At 48.7% G+C, this 18,835-nt stretch overlaps 1 protein-coding gene and 1 long non-coding RNA gene across 2 annotated transcripts in view; both read left to right on the forward strand.

The window, feature by feature from the left end:
- The window catches only part of LOC309806097, a 50,144-nt gene extending 45,918 nt beyond the window's left edge, over positions 1–4,226 (forward strand). The window contains exon 3 of the long non-coding RNA XR_014294343.1: positions 1,843–4,226. This is a non-coding gene — a long non-coding RNA (uncharacterized lncRNA). The remainder of the gene's footprint in view (positions 1–1,842) is intronic.
- A 9,885-nt stretch (positions 4,227–14,111) lies between these two features.
- Positions 14,112–18,835, forward strand: part of RARRES1 (retinoic acid receptor responder 1) — a 40,266-nt gene continuing 35,542 nt past the window's right edge. Inside the window, exon 1 of the mRNA XM_082626064.1 lies at positions 14,112–14,449. Within this exon, the coding sequence (XP_082482190.1) occupies positions 14,171–14,449 (279 nt within the window). The 5' untranslated portion in view covers positions 14,112–14,170. The remainder of the gene's footprint in view (positions 14,450–18,835) is intronic.

Genomic DNA, 18,835 nt, shown 5'->3' on the forward strand with positions numbered 1-18,835 from the left:
GATGAATTAGGGAAACTTTCTCCATAGGCCTGCCATTGAATTTAAATTTCTTAAAAAAAATTTTTTTTAAATTCTAATCACAGCATCTGTCTTAAAGGTCATAGCAAGAAATAATTGGTTTGCAGAAGTTTATTTCATTAGAGTTTTGGCACCAAGTATAGGGATAAGATGTATCCAAAAGTTCTGTATACTCCTAGCATTGTCATAGCCCCAATTAATGAGACAGGCCCCAATTTTAACATGATATCCGTTATGGGATAAATTGTGCTCCACCCACCCCTCACCCCAAATCCAGTCCTAACCCCCAGACTTTAAAGAGGTGACAAGGTACAATGAAGTCATTAAGGTGGGCCCTAGTCCAATATGACTGGTGTCCTTAGGACACAGACAGGCACAGAGGGAAGACCATGTGAGGACACGGAGAAAACGGCCATCCACAAACCAACAAGAGAGGCTTCAGAAGAAACCAGTACTGCCAAGCCTTGATCTCAGACTTCTAGCCTTCAGAATTGTGAGAAAAATTTTTGCTATTTAATCTACCCAGTCTGTGGCATTTTGTTAGGGCAGGCCTAGCAGAAGAATAACGTTATACAAAAGACTCATGATGAAGTTGGGCCTCTCCTGGCACTTACGTGGTGGTAGGCATTTGTGCTGTTCCCAATACTTTCAGCTCCCTACCTCCTGGGGAACGTAATGATACTGTACCTTCCCACCCTCTGAAGAAGTTAGGCCTGGCCATGTGATGGGCTTTGGCCCATAAAAGGTGAGCAGAAGTGACATGTCACTTCTGGCAGGAACTTCACGAGCCTGAGGACAGTTGTCTCTGCTCTCAGCCACAGCAAGGAACAGGCTCCTGAGGAAGCTGTTCCATCAGCTTGCCCCTGGTTGGCCCCCAGCCAACCCAGTAATGGACTCATAGTGAGAACGGCAAGTAAACTTTTGCTATTTTAAGCCCTGAGATTTTGGCATATTCATTATTGCAGGGAACCCAGACTCTCCTGACTGCTACATCAGTTTACTCACCATTTCAAATCTGAGTCATCTCATTTACCAAATTTCAAACATTCAATTGTTTTGTTGAATTCAGATGATAGGCCCATCCATTAAACCATTGATGTGGGGGGGGAATGGATTTTTTAAACCTAAAATATGTGATACTTGCATGCTAGTAAGAGGGCACAGGGCTTCTTATAGAAGGTGGGAAGATGTCACTGAGGTTAGTCCCAAGAAAAGACAATTTAGCAAGTCTCCCTGCACTGGGTAGGCACAGCTAAAGGAGGGTACAACCACCGTGTTCCAAACTGGCAGTTCCCTCTGATTATCATTGCGTTCATCTCACGCCTGGCATTTTACACAGAAGAGACTGAAGCCAGTTTGGGTGGTTGAGCTGCGACTAGACCTCATTCCTCCTGCCTCTCAGACAAGAGCCCTTTGCGCTAGACTGTACTTGTTTGTCCTTTAAGAATCAAAAGACAAGGGCCTCCCTGGTGGCGCAGTGGTTGAGAGTCCGCCTGCCGATGCGGGGGATACGGGTTCGTGCCCCGGTCTGGGAGGATCCCATGTGCCGCGGAGCGGCTGGGCCCGTGAGCCATGGCCGCTGGGCCTGCGCATCCGGAGCCTGTGCTCCGCAACGGGAGAGGCCACGGCAGTGAGAGGCCCGCATACAGCAAAAAGAAAGAAAAAAAAAAAGAATCAAAAGACAAGAATCTCACTCTAGCCAGCAGTAGTAGCTCCTTATCCTAAAACCTGGTCATAATTCTATTACCAATGAAAACTATTTTTCACGAACATTTGTTTCCAAAAATGAATATTCCTATGATCCAACTTGTATGCTTTTTCCAGCCTAGGTGTGCAGAACTTCTGAGGAACCTCTAAGAACAAATCCCATTTCTGGGCTACCAGGTCTTCCACCTTTTGCCTTTACCCCAGGTAGCCCCTGGCCACTCCAGCCAGCCTCACTGCAGCCCCAGGTTTGCTTGCTCAGAAACCCCTTCTGCCTGGAACGGCCTGTCCCTTGATGTTCTCCCAACTTGCTGTCTCTTCTAAACCCACCACAAATCCAGCCTGTCTTGAATAGTTTCCTGCCTTGAAGATCCACCCACTGCATCATTACATTCTAAGAAACACAACTGACCTCTGTATGTATATAAATTGTCTAGGCAACTGTGTTATCTATGTATTACTCAGATGATTTACTTATCAGCATTTTGTTCTCACTATTAGATGCATGCCCTGTGATGTACCTGTGGAAAGAATGGTAAGGAGGGAAAGAAAAGCAGAATGGAATGTGGGTGTTCTAACATATTGTTGTGTTATCTAGGCTGCCATACGTGGGCAGATGCCTTCCTCTGTGGCGTGTGAAGTTGGTTTTGGTTTCCCTGATAACATACTCTATGCAAGTTTGATTGGTGAACAGTAGTGTCATAAACAGTTTCATAAGTCAGTTGCTCCAGGAAGTTTATGGTGTACAAATACTAACAACTACTGGAGATTTTTCTTGGAAGACTGTAAAATTCTAAGATTATTGCCAGGAAAAAAACACTTTAAATTCCTTTATTTCACTCTGTAATGCATATTCTCAAATAGGAAGGAGTAAACTTTATAATTTCAAGTTTAAATATTTTTTGCTTGGGAAATTAAAACAGTCCCAATTTGTAATTTATTTCACATCACAGTTTACAGATCATCGAATAGAATGTTAATTCATTCTCAGAATGGCAAACATCCTGTCTTAAGGGAGTGATGGAAAAACAAAAGCCCATGCCAAGTTCACCAGAATATGTATAACTGGTCTACAGTGATGTTGTGTTCTTAACTAGCGTGACATGCCAAAAATGAGGGCTTACTTTGGAAAACTGCAAAATCCTATACATGCAATACTGACTGTGTTCACTTCATTACATTTTATAAAACTATCTGTTGGCAATTGTGCGTCAAAATGGGCTTGTCAAGTCTTTGCAAGAGAAGGAGTTTTGTGGGTTTTTTTCCTCAAAGCTACACAATCTAAATTACTTTTAGTTTCAAACGTGAAACATGGTGGATTTTTAAAGAATTGTTTCATGCCCACAGGTAAGTGGAGCAGAGAACTGCATAACAGTTCTCTTCATCTGCTCAAGCTTGGCAATAACTCCGCCTCAAGAGTGGTCCAGCAGAGAGGCTGTCCACACTGTGTGCTTTTGCTAACACCAGTGTTGAGATCTACATGTAATTTGAGTACAGGCTTCTGCTTTAGAAGCCACCAGTTTCTGGTTAGCCTAAATGCTACTCACACAGTGTCCTAAGGCTGTCGAGTTCCTCCTGCACCAGAGTTGGCCCACGGGGACCTAAGTCCACTCAGGCTTATTGAGATGTGGAGAGAGTGCCCCCCACAATACAACTAAGACTTTGTTACATCCTCCCATGGCCCCCACGTTAACCAGAACTAAGTGCCACTTTCACTAGTGGTGCCAGAGGCAGCCGGCCACTCTCTTCCAAGAATTAAATCTTTCAATTTAGTACTAAAGATTGAGTGCTTCCTTCAGTATTCTTATCTTGAAATAAGATAATCCCAACTTCCCTAACAACAAGGTCATATTTTCCGGCCTTAATTAGCTTCGTTGCTGTAACCTAAACCCCTCCAATCCATCCTGAGTCTCTCTGGTTGTGGCACATACAAAATGGTGCTTGGAGAAAGAATGGGCCAGACCTAAGTGTGAACCCCTTCCGTGACCCCTCTAGGGATGCAACCTTCGGCAAGTCACTTACCTCTCTTTGGCCCCCAGTTTACCCCTCTAAATTGTGGGGATTAAATGAGATAATTCTGTTACAGAAAGTATCCAGCATTGTGTCTGAAACACAGCTCCCAAAAATACTACTTTCTCTTTCTTTCCCCAGATCATTATTGTAGTGAAAGTCAGTTGTCTATAACTATGTGTCTACTGTGATCATCACCAGCCACAAGTGGCTATGTATATTTAAATCAATTAAGATTAAATATGATTTAAGATTCAGTTCTTTGCACTAACCAGATTTCAAGCATTAAGTAGTCACTTGTAGCTAGTGGCTACCATATTGGACTGTGTGGATGTAGAACATTTTCGTCAGAAAGTTCTATTGGATTGTGCTGGTTACCGTATTCACTTGGATTTCAAGGCTTCCAAACACATCCATGTCATTCTCTACCTAAACTGTGTCATGTGAAATCTTCCCTCGGTTAAAAGGAATAAATGCAACCACTTTGTTTCCTATCACATCTCTTTTTTAAAAAATTTTTTTTGATGTGGACAATGTTTGAAGTCTTTATTGAATTTGTTACAATACTGCTTCTGTTTTTTGTGTTTTTTTAATTTTTTTTTTTTTGGCTGCGTTGGGTCTGTTGCGTGCGGGCTTTCTCTAGTTGCGGCGAGCGGGGGCTACTCTTCGTTGAGCTGCACAGGCTTCTCATTGCGGTGGCTTCTCTTTGTTGCGGAGCACGGGCTCTAGGTGCGTGGGCGCAGTAGTTGTGGCGCACGGGCTTAGTTGCTCCGCGGCATGTGGGATCTTCCCGGACCAGGTCTCGAACCTGTGTCCCCTGCATTGGCAGGCGGATCCTTAACCACTGCGCCACCAAGGAAGTCCCCTGCTTCTGTTTTATGTTTTGGTTTTTTGGCTGTGAGGCATGTGGCATCTTAACTCCCTGACCAGGAATCAAACCCGCACCCCCTGCATTGGAAGTGAGGTCTTAACCACTGGACTGCCAGGGAAGTCCCTCACATCTCTTTTAGAAAGAACCTTGTCTCTAGTTGTGTAAGTCTCACTAGGTTCAGCTAGAAATGCTCTCTCCTTGCCCTCACAGATTCAGAAAACAATTGTCAGCTGTCCCACTGCAACCTAGACCTACATCTAGTGCCCTTGGCACTGAAGCCTCTGCCTTGCCCTTGAGGGTCTGGCGGGGTGTGGGCATGACACTGAAAGCTCCACTGGTCTTGTTCCCAAAGCAAAAGGCCATCTTTGGGGACTTGCTGCAGCCAGTGTGAGCCTCAGGGAGCTTATGGGCCCTGCGTTGAGGACACGGGGAATTCCCCCATGAGTCCCACGCACCCTCAAAGGAGAGGTAAAGAAGCCAAGTGTCAGGACAGCAGACGGAGTGAGCAGGGCTTCTGTTCTTCCATCACCAGTCAAATGTCTCCCTCCAGGGGTTTCAGGAGAGACGTTGTGGGCCATGGATACAGCATGGAAAATGTGCAGGTTTGCAGGGTGAACCAAAACGAAAGGCAAGAGGTCACTTCGAGCATGCTAGGTGCAAACCCAAAGAACCAGGTGAGCTGCACAACGCTTTTCTCCACAAGCATTTCTAGTTCCACGGCTTGGAGATAAGGATCACCTCCGTCACACCTGAGCTACGGTTAAGCAGCTTTCAATAGTCAAGGATTGATTATCCATAGTCTCCCAATTCCACCAACCTTCACCTAGGTCGGTGAAGAATAAAAAAGCAATAGAGTCACATTTTCTGACTTGCCAATAGCTCCAATAAAAGATGAGATTAAGAAGGCTAAAAGTGGGGCTTCCCTGGTGGCGCAGTGGTTGAGAGTCCGCCTGCCGATGCAGGGGATACGGGTTCGTGCCCCGGTCTGGGAGGATCCCACATGCCGCGGAGCAGCTGGGCCCGTGAGCCATGGCCGCTAAGCCTGCGCGTCCGGAGCCTGTGCTCCACAACGGGTGAGGCCACAACAGTGAGAGGCCCGTGTACCGCAAAAAAAAGGAAAAAAAAAAAAAGAAGGCTAAAAGTAATAGCTAAGATTTTATATAACGACCCAGCAGTTTTTAGTCCCTACTATCTCTTCTCATCATTTGTGAAAAGAAATCCACAGCTGATTGAATTCTTTTCAAGATAACATCCAGGGACTTCCCTGGCAGTCCAGTGGTTAAGACCCTGTGCTCCCAATTCAGGGGGCCCAGGTTCGATCCCTGGTCAGGGAACTAGGTCCGCATGCAGCCACCAAGAGCCCACATGCTGCAACTGAAATCCGGCACACCGCAACTAAGACCTGGCACAGCCAAATAAATGCATTAAAAAAAAATTACACCTAAATTTTTAAAGTTAATAACAATAATCGCAATCATAGCCATTACTGTGAAGTGCTTTACTTATGTGTAGATATTAGGGCACGTGAGCCTCACCAACGACTCTGTGAGGGAGGATATACCCCCAAGGCATGGGGCGGGGGTGAAGCAGCTGGCCTCAGCTCACACTGGTGCAGCTGCGCTTCAAACAAGGCAGCCTGGCTCCAGGTCTGAGCTCTGAGCCGCTGTGCCATCTGCAAAGGAAAACAGAAAGGAACCAAAAGAGTTACAGTTTGAGTTAGCCCCTCCTGCCCCCAGCTCCCTTCCACTGTTAGCAGCTCCTGACTGTCCTTAGAGATGTTCTGTGCCAACGTCAGTATCCAGAAAGGAGAAGTTGTGGTATTACATCACGTGTAATGGCACATAAACTCACGTACAAATAGGGGACGTCTTCATTTTTTTCTAGTTACTGACATAGACTTTGCTCTCCAAGCCTCCACGGGGAGAGAAAATGTTGCCAATAAGGGTACTCGGGCCTTTGCGAGATCCCATCCACCCCAGTGGTGCTACCTACCCTGGATCCTCCTCTGAGCCATGGCCCGGGTTCCAGTCTCTATCTTAGGGATTCCTTCTCCTCTAGCAGGGTCTTTTCTCCCTCACACTCCTCCTGAATCTGCTCTTCTTAGAGTAGAGCCTGAGCGAGTGCAGCTGACAGCTGTCCAGCCTGGGCAGGTCACTTCTCATCTGGGCTCACGGCCTGGCTTGGCCCCTGTGGCTGGAGAAGGTCCACAGCCAGGCTGGGAGTCATTGGGGGAAGGGTGTCCCTTCACCACCTGGTTCAGCCTGACGCTGGTGGAAGCTGCCAATATGGTCTTCTCAGGTTAGAGGCAGCGGAGGTGTTCCCTGTCCCTGGCATGAGCAGACCCCCATGGGCAGCCTTATAGCTCTTTGGTTCCTGCAGTAGTACCTGCCTCAGCAATCCGTTAGGAATTTTTCAACTGGGGCAGCAAAAGCATGCTTCAGTTGGCTTAAACAATAAAGTTGGCATATTGGTTCCTATAATGGAAAGGTCTGGATAGGGCAGGCTTCAGGTAGGTCGTGAGCCAGCAGGTCAGTAGTATCCTCAAGGACCTGGCTTCTTTCTGTGCCTCATCTCTGCCTTCATCCTGAGGCTCACTCTCCCGAGGATGGCAAGATGGCACCAGCAACTTCTGGGGCCACGGCTTCCTCTCAGAGTCCCAGCAAGGGAGGGAAGAACATGCTGTCTCAGAAGAGCGTGAGAGCTTCTCTCCAAGACACCACCAACAGCTCCTCGTGACTCACTTGCTGTACCGTCAGGCCATTCAAGATGGCTGTTCTCGTGCTCTCTGTACTTCCCCTGCTCGACCAGCTTGTACTTCCCTGCTTCACTCACATCACCAACCAGTCCTCTTAATTATAGGGCTTAATCAGGAACTGCCTACATGCTTGCCTCCTGTCCCAGACACTGGTTTCCCTGGTTACTGATGAGCCAACTTGATGTTAATTCCCCTTGTAAATGGTAGCCTCCTTCTCCCCAGAGCAGTGAAGATTGCAGCGGTGTCTTGCCTACTGTACACAGTGGGGTGTCACTCCAGGACCTTTTGCTTCAGACTTGTAAGTTTCCCCTATCTGATGAAACTGTTGATGTCTCTGTTGCTGTATCTGGGTTCTTTCTTCCGTCTCATGACTGGGGAACTCCAAGGCTTGCTGGCCTGTTGGGTGCAGCCCAACACTTGCCCAAATAGGTCCCGAGCCTATGCCTGAGCCCCCTACAACGACCAGGGGTGTAAGGGTGGAGGGGGAGCCCAGTCAGGGCCCCTGAAGTGAGGTGTATTCAGCAGCATTGGAGAGGGGCAGGCAGTGATGAAAATCAGAGCAGCATCACCCAGAGAAAGGAGGGACACTGCTGGGAGGCCCCAGCTTTTTTTTTTTTTTTTTTTTTTTTTGCTCTTTTGCTTTTCTTTGCTAGAAAAGGTGTTTTCCTCCCATTTTATTTGATAACGCATTTTCACAGAAACATGATAGTATTTACAAATATGTCCGCAAGAGACTGCTGGTCAAAAACCTTAAACTGAAACTTTCATCAAAAATTAATTTACAAGACCCCCCCGAGTTGTCCAAAGGGGTCCCAGGGTGGAGAACCTGGACAGTGCTCTGGGCTGGATCTGTGCAGAAATAAACTTTTCAGCTCTTCCAACTTCTGTAACCTCAGATGAGCCGAATGCCCACTTGACTCCACCTGTTCTCAGGTGTATTCTCAGGGCTTGGATAAGGAACATGGGGCCTACAGGTCATGGAACTGGCCCCTGAGTCCTCATCCATCCTCTCTAAAAGCCAGCAGGGCTGGGAATAGCCATGACAGCCGTGTCACCATGCCTCTTTCTCTGCACATCATGACCGAGTCCCGTCAGGCCGCTGGTGAGGGTACTTCCGCAAGCCTGTGTTTAGCCACCTCCAGGGAAGACGCATCCCAGCCCCTCCTTCCTGGAGGAGGGGAACCAACAGTCAGTGCCTCTCGAAACCCTCCCATTCAGCTCTCTGGCCTGTTATTACTCAGGAAGGGGCAGGTGCGGATGCTCAGGGCTGCTGAATGCCTCTGCTTCGCACACTGAATAGCTGCCAGTGCCTGCAGTCTGTTCAATCAGAGCTCAGGTCTCTTGGGCTCAAGACTTTGACCCTATTAAAATGGCAATACTCCTAAGAGAAGCAAGGCAGTGAGCCATGGCAGCCGTTTACCACAGTATGAAATAGCTCTTCAGCTCCTCTCTTGCACGTTCTAATGTGGGGAAACATGACTGGGCCTGAGGCAAAAGAAGGGTGTTGGAAGGGTGAGGTGCAGAGGCAGGAAGACAAGCCTGAACTGTGTGTATAAGGTGAGGCCAGGCTTGCTCTGACTATGCTGAGTGATAGAATTGTAACGTCCCTGTAGAAATGGTGACGAAGAAACTGATACGAAGTGCATTCATACACAGCCTTTCATTTATGTAGTTATTTAGAATGGGTAATGCACGTTAGAAAAAGAAATACTGCAAAAGGATATATAGTAAAGTTTCTCACACCCCTGTCCCCCGTCTTATAATTGCTAATTTCTTATGAACCTTTTCAGACATCTTTGCATGTTTCCACATTTATCTATGTACTCACATGTGTATGTCATTTGTTTCTTTTTAAACAGTAGTGCACAATTTGCCCTACTCTACACCTTGCTGTCTGTTAACATTATACCTTAGAGATAGTTCAGTATCTGCACGCCTGGATCTCACTCCTTAATAGCTGTACAGTATCCCGCTAGAGGAAGTACCGTAATTATTCAGCCGTGGGACTTAGATTTTTTTCCAGCCTCTTACTCTTCATTCTTTCCTAAAGTTTGTATTGATGCCCAAGATGTGCCAGGCACTGTTCTAGGGATGGAGAGCAGAAAATGAGATATTTGAGGAATTTACAATCCACATACAGAGAGGAACATTCTCATGCATCTGTGTACATGTGTGAATGTATCATTTCTATAAACTATAGAGGTAGAATTGCTGAGTCAAAAGGTATATGCATTGCTAATTTTGATAGATATTGCAAATAGCCTGAGAAAATGTTGTATCAATTTCCTCTCACTCTCTGTTCTGAATCTTTTCATGTGATTAAAAGTCACTATATTTTTTTATATTTCTTAAATTCTCCATATAAAAATGCTCACAATCGGGCTTCCCTGGTGGCGCAGTGGTTGAGAGTCCGCCTGCCGATGCAGGGGACACAGGGTCGTGCCCCGGTCCGGGGGGATCCCACATGCCGCGGAGTGGCTGGGCCCGTGAGCCATGGCCGCTGAGCCTGCGCGTCCGGAGCCTGTGCTCCGCAACGGGAGAGGCCACAGCAGTGAGAGGCCCGCGTACCGCAAAAAAAAAAAAATGCTCACAATCACTTGAGCAATGGCTAAGGAACTAGGAAATGGCATATGGGACACTCTTGGCGGGGGCGGCAAGACCCTGCTGACTAAGACTTTCCGCCCTGCCTGTAGGGCAGTCCTCCTGCAATGCCAAGAAGGAAAGAGGGGGGTGGGAGGTGGTACATGTGACCCAAGAGGACAGGCCCTTTGGAGAACATGGTGTGCAGTTAACAGCATCGCCCGTGCACACGCTATCTGACAAGGAGGAACAATACACACACACACACACACACACACACACACACTGTGTAGGAACTGAGAAAAAAAAGATTAGTGATACCTATGACCTAGGCCTGATTTCCTTAGTATTTAAAGAACTTCTACAAATCAGTTAGAAATCCAACAACCCCACAGATAAATGGACAAAGGACAAACACAGTTCTCAAGGAAGGAAGTGTTCTCCTGTGTTCCAGAAAATCTGTTAATAAAATGAATGCTGTTAATTAAAAGCTTTTAAAATGTGTGTTTCTGATCAACATCAATCTGCCCCAAGTGTAGTCATTACCACTATTAAAAACAGCTGGCCTCGTAAGGGTCCTCTGCACTCAGGCAGCCACACTTGTTCCCCTGGCCCTTTCTGTGTCTTTCTTCTTGTGTCTTCCATGTGACTCTCCGTGACTCACCATCTCATAAGCACTGACACTGCCATCAGCCATTCCCACGCTCCCCTCCCGGCCTCGGTGACAGATTCCTACTTGCCTGCTTCTATCCACTCTCCCTGCAGGGACCCGGCTGGGGCTCTGCCCAGATCCCCGGCATCCCTTTCCCTGATTCTTCCCCTACCACTGAGTGTGGTTTTGCTTCCAATCTGAGGTACCCGCGACACTTCTCAGGAGGGCTGTCCTGTACAGCTGCCCCTTTGTACCCACATAGAGGACCTGAGTGCCTGGATTATGTTAACCAGAGTGGCCCTTAGCCAATAACCCACAGGCATAGATATGGAAGCCCAGATCCCCTGCGGGGGGAGGAATTCATATTCCGGAGCTCCTCTGCTGACCAGGTGAAGTTACCCTTCTTGTAACTTTGTCTGAGATCCTTGCTTGCTACCCTTTTTCTAGGTCCTTACTGCTTTCTCCTGGGAGTGTTTCCTTCATAAACCACTCTCACATAATCCTTGGGTGCCCCAGGAGCAGGCTCTAAAGGCAATGTAAAACAAAGTCTTCTTCCTTAGTTAACAAAATCCTGATTTTTCTTTTTTTTTTATTCTGGCATGCAACTTCTCCAAAACAAGGCTACATTTCCCAGCCTCCTTTTCAACTAAGGCTATGACTGAGTTCTTGCCAATGAGATATAAGCAGAAGTGCCCTATAGGACTTCTCAGAAGCCTGTAAAAGGGCACTCTTGCTGATGGCTAGAGCTTGTCCTGTACTCTGAGGATGGGGGCACACCCTCAGATGTGGGAGCAAAGATCTGGAAAAACCCTGGGCCCCTAACAATGTCATGGACCTGCCAAAACTAACCACAGATTGCCTACAACTTCTTTTATGTGAGAGAGAAGTTTCTCTCCTGTTTAAGCCAATGTCATTTGTTTTCTTCGTCCTATGTGGCCAAGCCTAAATCCTAACTTATAGACCAGACCACTATGATACAGGCTGAAAAAAGGCAGATGCTTGCTTTTCCAGCCTCCCTTGCAGCTAGGGTTTGCTAGTGTGACCCAGTTCTGGCCAACGAGATGTATCGGAAGGTCGGGTGAGGAGAAAGGTGGGGGGAAGAGGTTCCAGAAAAAAAATTTTTCTTCTCTGATGAAAAAACAAAACAAAAACCAAAACAGGTGCACGATGTAGAGCTCTCTTGCTACCCTGGCAGCCTACTCTGTGCTACCTGCCTTTGGTTGCAGCATGTGACGATGTGGTGTCTGGAGCTGTGACAGCCATTCTATAATTATGGAACTACTGGTCAGTCTATGGACAAAAAGCCAAACAGCTGAGGAGAGCTGTGTAGAAGGACGGAGAGAGCCTGAACCCTTCAAACCATCCCCGAGACCTCCCACTCCACACCACTGCAGAGTCCACAACGTTAATCAGTTTTCCTGTTGTTTGCAGCTGAAAGCAGCCCAACACCCACTGGGGCTGAAACACTGAAATAAAGTAAGGAATACTTAGTCTTTATAAGACCTAGAGGTGATAATTCTCAAGAAACCTACTACTATTACCCCTTGGAGGGGAAGATGACTGAGGTCTGGGAAGATAATTATCTGCATTAGACTGCCTCTGAAGGCAAGAAACAGAACCTCCAGCTTCAAGGAACATAATAAATAAGCTCCAGGATCAGCTGATTTGGGTGCTCAACAATGTCATCAGGAACCCGGTCTCCTCCCCTCTCTCTGCTCAGCCATTCTTCAGATGGGCTTCATCCCCAGGCTGTTAGCAAGATAGGAGCATACGGAGTCCACCTGCCGATGCAGGGGACACGGGTTCGTGCCCCGGTCCAGGAGGATCCCACATGCCGCGGAGCGGCTGGGCCCGTGAGCCATGGCCGCTGAGCCTGCGCGTCTGGAGCCTGTGCTCCGCAATGGGAGAGGCCACAGCAGTGAGAGGCCCACGTACCGCAAAAAAAAAAAAAAAAAAAGGGGGTATACTTCCACACGGCACACCCAGACACAACAAGGGCCTACCAAGTCCTGCGTGCTCGTCTCCCTCTCCATTATCCCTCAGACTTCGCATCCTGATACTTTCCTCCTTGTCCTCTCCCTCCAGCTGCACTTGCTTGCTCTTCTTCAAACATGCCGGTGGACTCCTGCCTCAGGGCCTCTGCACTTGCTGTTCCCTCCACCTACAGTGCTCTTCCCATACATGTCCATCTGGCTCCCTCATCTCCTTCAGGTCCTAAGTATCACCTTCCCAGTGAGGCCTGCCTTGTTCACACTATGTAAAATTACAACCAACTCCCCATCCCCTTTCAGGCTTAAGTTTTCTCCAGCATGTAACTGCAACCAACAGAGGGTTCATTCCTTTGCCTCTCTGATTGTCTGGGCTCCCCTTGCCCAGAAGGTGTGCTCCAGGAGTACGGAGATGCTTATCTGATTACCCTCTCTTCACCTCCCCCAGGGCCTAGCAGAGTATGTGTTCCATAAATTTCTGTAGAAGAAAAGACAGACAAGAGATGGACAATATCCAGAGGAAGAAGTGGGGGAGGGAGGATGTTTTCAGAGATGGTGACCCCATCGCATCACCCCCCTACCCAGGTTTCCCCCGGCATATCTCATCCAGAATCGCACATGCGGGGCCTCAACCAGTCACTGGCAAGGAGAAGGGACTTCCTTTAGCTCCACAGTGGGGCTGGGGTCAGCGGGTGTTGGGGAGAGGTGGACCCCTGAACAAAATAAAGAGAGGTGGGAAAAAGGATGAGGGGAGTGCATCTACTTCTTGGTTCTCCTGGGTTTTCTCTCTGTGGCCTAAAAACAATGGCCATCTCACCCCTTCACTGCCACGTGTCTAAAAAGAGTCGTCAACCCTCACTGCTTCCACTGCCCTACCGCCCAATCCATGCCTCACTTCCCTGGAATCTGGCTTCCACGCCCATCTGTGCCGCACCAGGGTTATCAATGTTTCTAAGTCCACTGGGGCCTCTGGGGCCTTATCTGGCTCTGCCCTGCTGACCACGGCAGCCTCCTCTCCAGCCCCAGTTCTCTGGCGACCTGTCCCACTTCCAAGGTCATTGTGCTATAAGGACCCCCAACAATGCCGGCTGCGTCCCGCCCCCTTCTCCACCTGTTTCCAATTTCATCTTCTGGGAAATGAGCTCCAAGCCTTGGAGAACTGAAGCAGGTTTGCTCTGAAACCCTAAGGGCTTCGAAATCACAGCAGCCTCCGGGGAGAGAAACCAGGTCCCCAAGCTGGGTTGGGGGCGCGGGGTGGCGCCAACCCGGCCACTCTCCCTTGGGGGAGGAGTCTCCACTGCTCCCCTCGTCCCCCTGCCCGCGCGGCCCCAGCCAGATAGCAGGGCCCCGCGCCGCGGAGGCGCCGCCGCGTGCGGAGCCGGGGCAGCGGGAGCCCAAGCGGAGTGGGGCGGGGCGGAGGGGCCCATGGGCTGCGGGAAGCGCCGAGAGGGTGCGGCCGAGCGGGGCCCGGACTCCTTCCAGCCGGCCGCCCCGGGGGCGGAGGGGAGGGGCCCGCGCGGCTTTATTGACTCGAGCGCCGGCGCAGCCCGCTCGAAGCCCCAACCCGTCGAGCGTCGCGCCAGCCCACGCCCATGCAGCTCCGCCGGCAACCGCTTCCCGCGCCCCGACCGGGGGACCGGTACCCCGCCGCCCCGCTGCTCGCGCTGCTCCTGCTGCTCGCCCTCCAGGGGGCGGCGGCGGCGCCCGCGGGGTCCGGGGAGCCCGAGCACTCCGGGTGGCGTCAGGACGCGGAGCTCCCACGCGGGCTCCTGTCGCAGGCGGCGCGCGCGGCGCTGCACTTCTTCAACTTCCGCGCGGGCTCGCCCAGCGTCCTTCGAGTGCTGGCTGAGGTTCAGGAGGGCCGCGCGTGGGTGAGTACCAGAGCGACACAGTGGGTGCGCGCGGGGACCGGCCGCGAGCCGCGTGGGTGGTGACGCCTGGGTACGCGCGCCTGTGCGCCCGGCGGCGGATCCGCTAGGGAGACTGATGCGCCAGGCGCCTGCGGGGATCCCGGCTCGCTCCTCGGCGCCGGGAACTGTTTAGGCGTGGAAAGGCCCGTCAGTGCGCGGAGTCCGCAGAAAGCTGGCTCGTTCTTTCTGGCATTTATGAGGCCATAAAGATTTTTTACAGGGCAGCTCCCATACTTGGGAAAGAGGTACATGGGGAAACTGAGGAACAGGCCCAAAAGGCAAGGCTTGATCTTTTCTGCGACTACCCAGAGTTGGTTGCTATGGGGTGGTCACCGAGCATTAGTTCTGGGCGGGATTTCCAAAATCTAAGCCAGTTCCCAGGCCGAACCGCTGACGTTCCCTGGTTAATTGCAGGGCATCTTGCAAGGGCTTCGGGATAATATTGCAATTTACGCGTTGGCCTGGGCAAGAACCTTCGTAATCCTGGCGTCTGCTTTAATCTAATGGGAGTGAGTGAACCAGGGCTGTTTTCTTTGTGAACGGAGTGAATAAGAACGTGGGAGCTCGTTTGGTTGCTGATTTCAAGGCACAGGCTGTAGGTACCATTTTGTGTCTGTGAAGCTACGTTGCTTTCTTCATCAAGTAGAAGATTAAGAAAGTTACAGAACTACACTTAGTCTGTCCCAAAAGTGATGATGTTTTTTCCAGTAATCCTCCAATATTCCACGAAGCCTGTAGATTCAGCCTTAAGGAATCTAGAGTTTAGTAAAGAGTGTAAATAGAATTTTAAAGAGTGGCTGTAGGATTTTTCTTTAAGACTGTTCTAGACGTGGTGTTAAGGGTGTGAGAAAGCCATTTGGAAGTTCGGCCTTGGTTCTTCAAAGACTTAACCCTACACCCAGCTTGTCTAGATGTATTGAATGGTGAAATAAAATTTTTCCTAGGGCTTCCCTGGTGGCGCAGTGGTTGAGAGTCCGCCTGCCGATGCAGGGGACACGGGTTCGTGCCCCAGTCCGGGAAGATCCCACATGCCGCGGAGCGGCTGGGCCCGTGAGCCATGGCCGCTGAGCCTGCGCGTCCGGAGCCTGTGCTCCGCAACGGGAGAGGCCACAACAGTGAGAGGCCCACATACACCAAAAAAAAAAAAAAATTTTTCCTAAAAAAAGGCAACCTGTGCTTGTCACCTGTTCTAACAGATCTTGCTGTGTCAGGGAGGAAAAAGTTCAGTTTACCACCCCAACAGAGAAGTGAGGGAAAAGAGCTTGAGAACTTTCTATCAAAGTAAGGGAGTCGCCACCTCCCAGAGCCCAAAGAGGGGCCCCCCTGCATATTTCCTCCCTGGTTATCAGTGGGAAGGATTCCAAGCTCAGATTTCTAAAGTGCACCAGGAATTTTTCAGGTCCCAGGAATTTTTTTTTCTTCCTTCTAAGACCATAAAAAGAATTAAATGATAAAATAATTTGCATTTTCATGCATTTAGTTAACCCCTTATTGAAAAAATAAAATACTTGGCATCTTTCATAAAATAAACTAAATCCAAGTGAGTTAAGAAAAACTTCCTGTCCTATCCACAGAGAGCTCAGTTACTATTTTTGTCTGTAATAATATAATCCTGAATTTTAAAGGGATCTTTTTTGGCCCAAAAAAGCTGGGGGGGATAATCAATAAATTAGAGGCAGGTATGCCTGAGAGGGATGAGGAGTTAAGAAGTAGAAGAATTCAGGACATTGACCCTAAGAAAAGGTACCTTCCTCGATCATCTGGTTTACCTTTACATTTCCTCCCAAAGTGATTATAAATATTTTAACATCAAGGAGGCAAGGAAGAGAACTTAGTGATTTTCAGGGCCAAGACTCTAGAGACTAAAGTGGTTTCAGTTTCTTCTTGGAATTCAGTGAAATTGCTTGATTGATTGAAACTGCTTGAATGAGGAGAACAGACACCACCTGCAAGGAGCCTTCAATGCAAGGAATTTCTGCTTCAATTACAAGAGCAGTGGTAGCATTGACAAGAGGTGGAAAATGATAGACCCTCAAAACTCTTTATCCAATCAGTGCATTATTAGAGTGAGCACTGAGTTGCTGGACAATATCTGTCATTCCTCTAGGACTGACCCGGAGTTAGCAGGTGGCTGGGTGGGCAAGAGAAGTGTAGCTGACAGCATCCTTCTCCATCCTCGGGGTCAGTGCATCCCTTTGTATTACAGATGAGAGGCCGGGACCGAGTCAGGGTTTTTCAAACTAATGGCACACTATTGGGTTATGAAATCTATTTAGTGGTTGCAGTTTTTTGTTTGTTTGTTTTGTTTTAAATAGTTTGGAATACAAACTGTTTAGAGTGCATTGCAGAAGAACAGGGTAAGTAGTGCCTCAAAATGTTGCAAACATATATGTATGAACTGGGTCATTATGAAGCATGCAGTTCTTGCTATGTCTTTCAGCTGAAAACATTTTGAAAGCCAGTGAACCAAATGATTCTTAAGACCTCTTCCAGCTCTGAAATTCCTTGATTCTAAGTGATTTTCGGTTCTTCAACAAACCCTCATTTTAGGAACACTGTTGCCATCTAGTGGTAAAACGCAGTAATAGCTGTGGTAGTAAATGAAAGGAAATATTGAGAAGAAATCAGAGCTAGCTAGTGAGCTTGCGAGCATTGTTTTGTTTTGTTTTGTTTACTAATTGTAAGGAGAGATCACAGACCATGACTTGTGTTCCCTCATTGCCCTTGTCTGATGACATCTCTTTCCTGACCATACACTACCCTTCCACGACCAGGAGGCTCCTATTTTTCTGATGCCTTAGGACCCAGAGCGTGGAGGGGTGGTGTTGAGAGCTCCTATGCTACCCAGGGTATCCTAGATCAGCCCTGCTCCCGACGATCTGGGACTGTCTCTTACACTGAGGCAAGTATCCTCTGATCAATCGTAAGTCCTACGACAACTGGCCCCTGCCCCGAGCAGCCGGTGAGAGGCCAGCCCTTCCCTGGTATTTAGAGAGACTGGCGAGATCTTTGTGTGCACAGACTTCAGGAGAAAGGCAACCCATTTGAAATCAGCCGTTGCTTGGGGATTGCTCACAAGGACCAGGACAGGAGCAGTAGTTGGAAACATCAATAATTGAAACAATTGACCAAAGGTGGGGCAGGAGGGAGTTATGCCCAAACCTTAACTGCTTCAATTTAAATTAAAATCAGTAAATATAAAACTATCATCTGTCTTTCTGTGTAGGGCGAAGGCCGTTATTTGGCACTCCTTGCAGTCTTTCTAGCAAGAAGACACACCCATAATGGGCATCTGTGATTTCCATTTTTGTTTACTTACGGTGGAGGGAGCATTTGCAAAGAAAACGGTTCACGATCCTCTCCTTTTACTTTTTCTGACTTTTCTTGCCTAACTATGACTCACCCATAACCAATTTACCAGCAAGAGTTTTAGAGACTTGATTTCATCAATCCTTTCTAGTGCATTTAACTTGGATTTTGTGGACATGACATCTTTTTTTGTGCCTCCTCTTCACCAGAACATTTAATTATGCAGCTAGTTAACGAGTACACCTGGCATGGGTAAGTTTGGGAGCAAAACAGCTGACTTCTGGTGAGCATCCGGCCGTCCCAGCGCCGGTGGGCTGGGCTGCTGTTCCCCACCACCGCGCTCTCAGGTGTGTCTGAAGGCTGAACAGAGCCGGTCTGCTGAGCCACAAGGCAGCTGGGAGAGCGCCTAGTCAACTAAGAAAAAGCTTCTTCTTTTATCCCTTTTCAATCTATGAAGCACTTTAATGCAGCACAATTCATCTAATTACTGCTCTCCTTGAAGACTTCTCTCCATTAATGTCAGTAATTTAGAGGTGATGGTTCACAATAGGAAAGCAATACATCAAGCAGACCATAGAAATGAAAACTGGAGACCGAAGAAGGCCGCAATGAATATGGAGGGGAAAGATAAATAATAAAACCCTTAAGTGAAAGAATCTCTGCTTTCACGCTAGCAAGGCTCCTAAGTGCTTTTACAGCCCTCATGAAAGAACAGTTGGGGGTGGCTATCGGCAGGATGCAGGTGGCGCTCCTCAGCGCCCTCTGCCGTCAGGATGAAACGTAACAATCCTGAAAGCACAGAATCGAGGCCCACGCCCGCCCTGCCACTGCTGAAATGGCACAGGTGCCCGAAATGGCACAGGTGCCCCCAATGGCTCCGCCCACCTCCCACCGCGGCGCCCACCTGGTCTGCAGGCTCTGATTGCAGAGTCTGGGTCCAGCATAGGGTGGGAAAGGCTACTGGCCCTGAGGGTAAACTTAGGCCTTGGCCTTCCTGGCGCGTGTCCCGCAGTCGCTCAAGCCAGCTGCACGTGGATG

Source organism: Mesoplodon mirus (genome assembly GCF_964341445.2).
Source record: "Mesoplodon mirus genome assembly, chromosome: 6".
In the NCBI taxonomy this organism is placed as follows: domain Eukaryota; kingdom Metazoa; phylum Chordata; class Mammalia; order Artiodactyla; family Ziphiidae; genus Mesoplodon; species Mesoplodon mirus.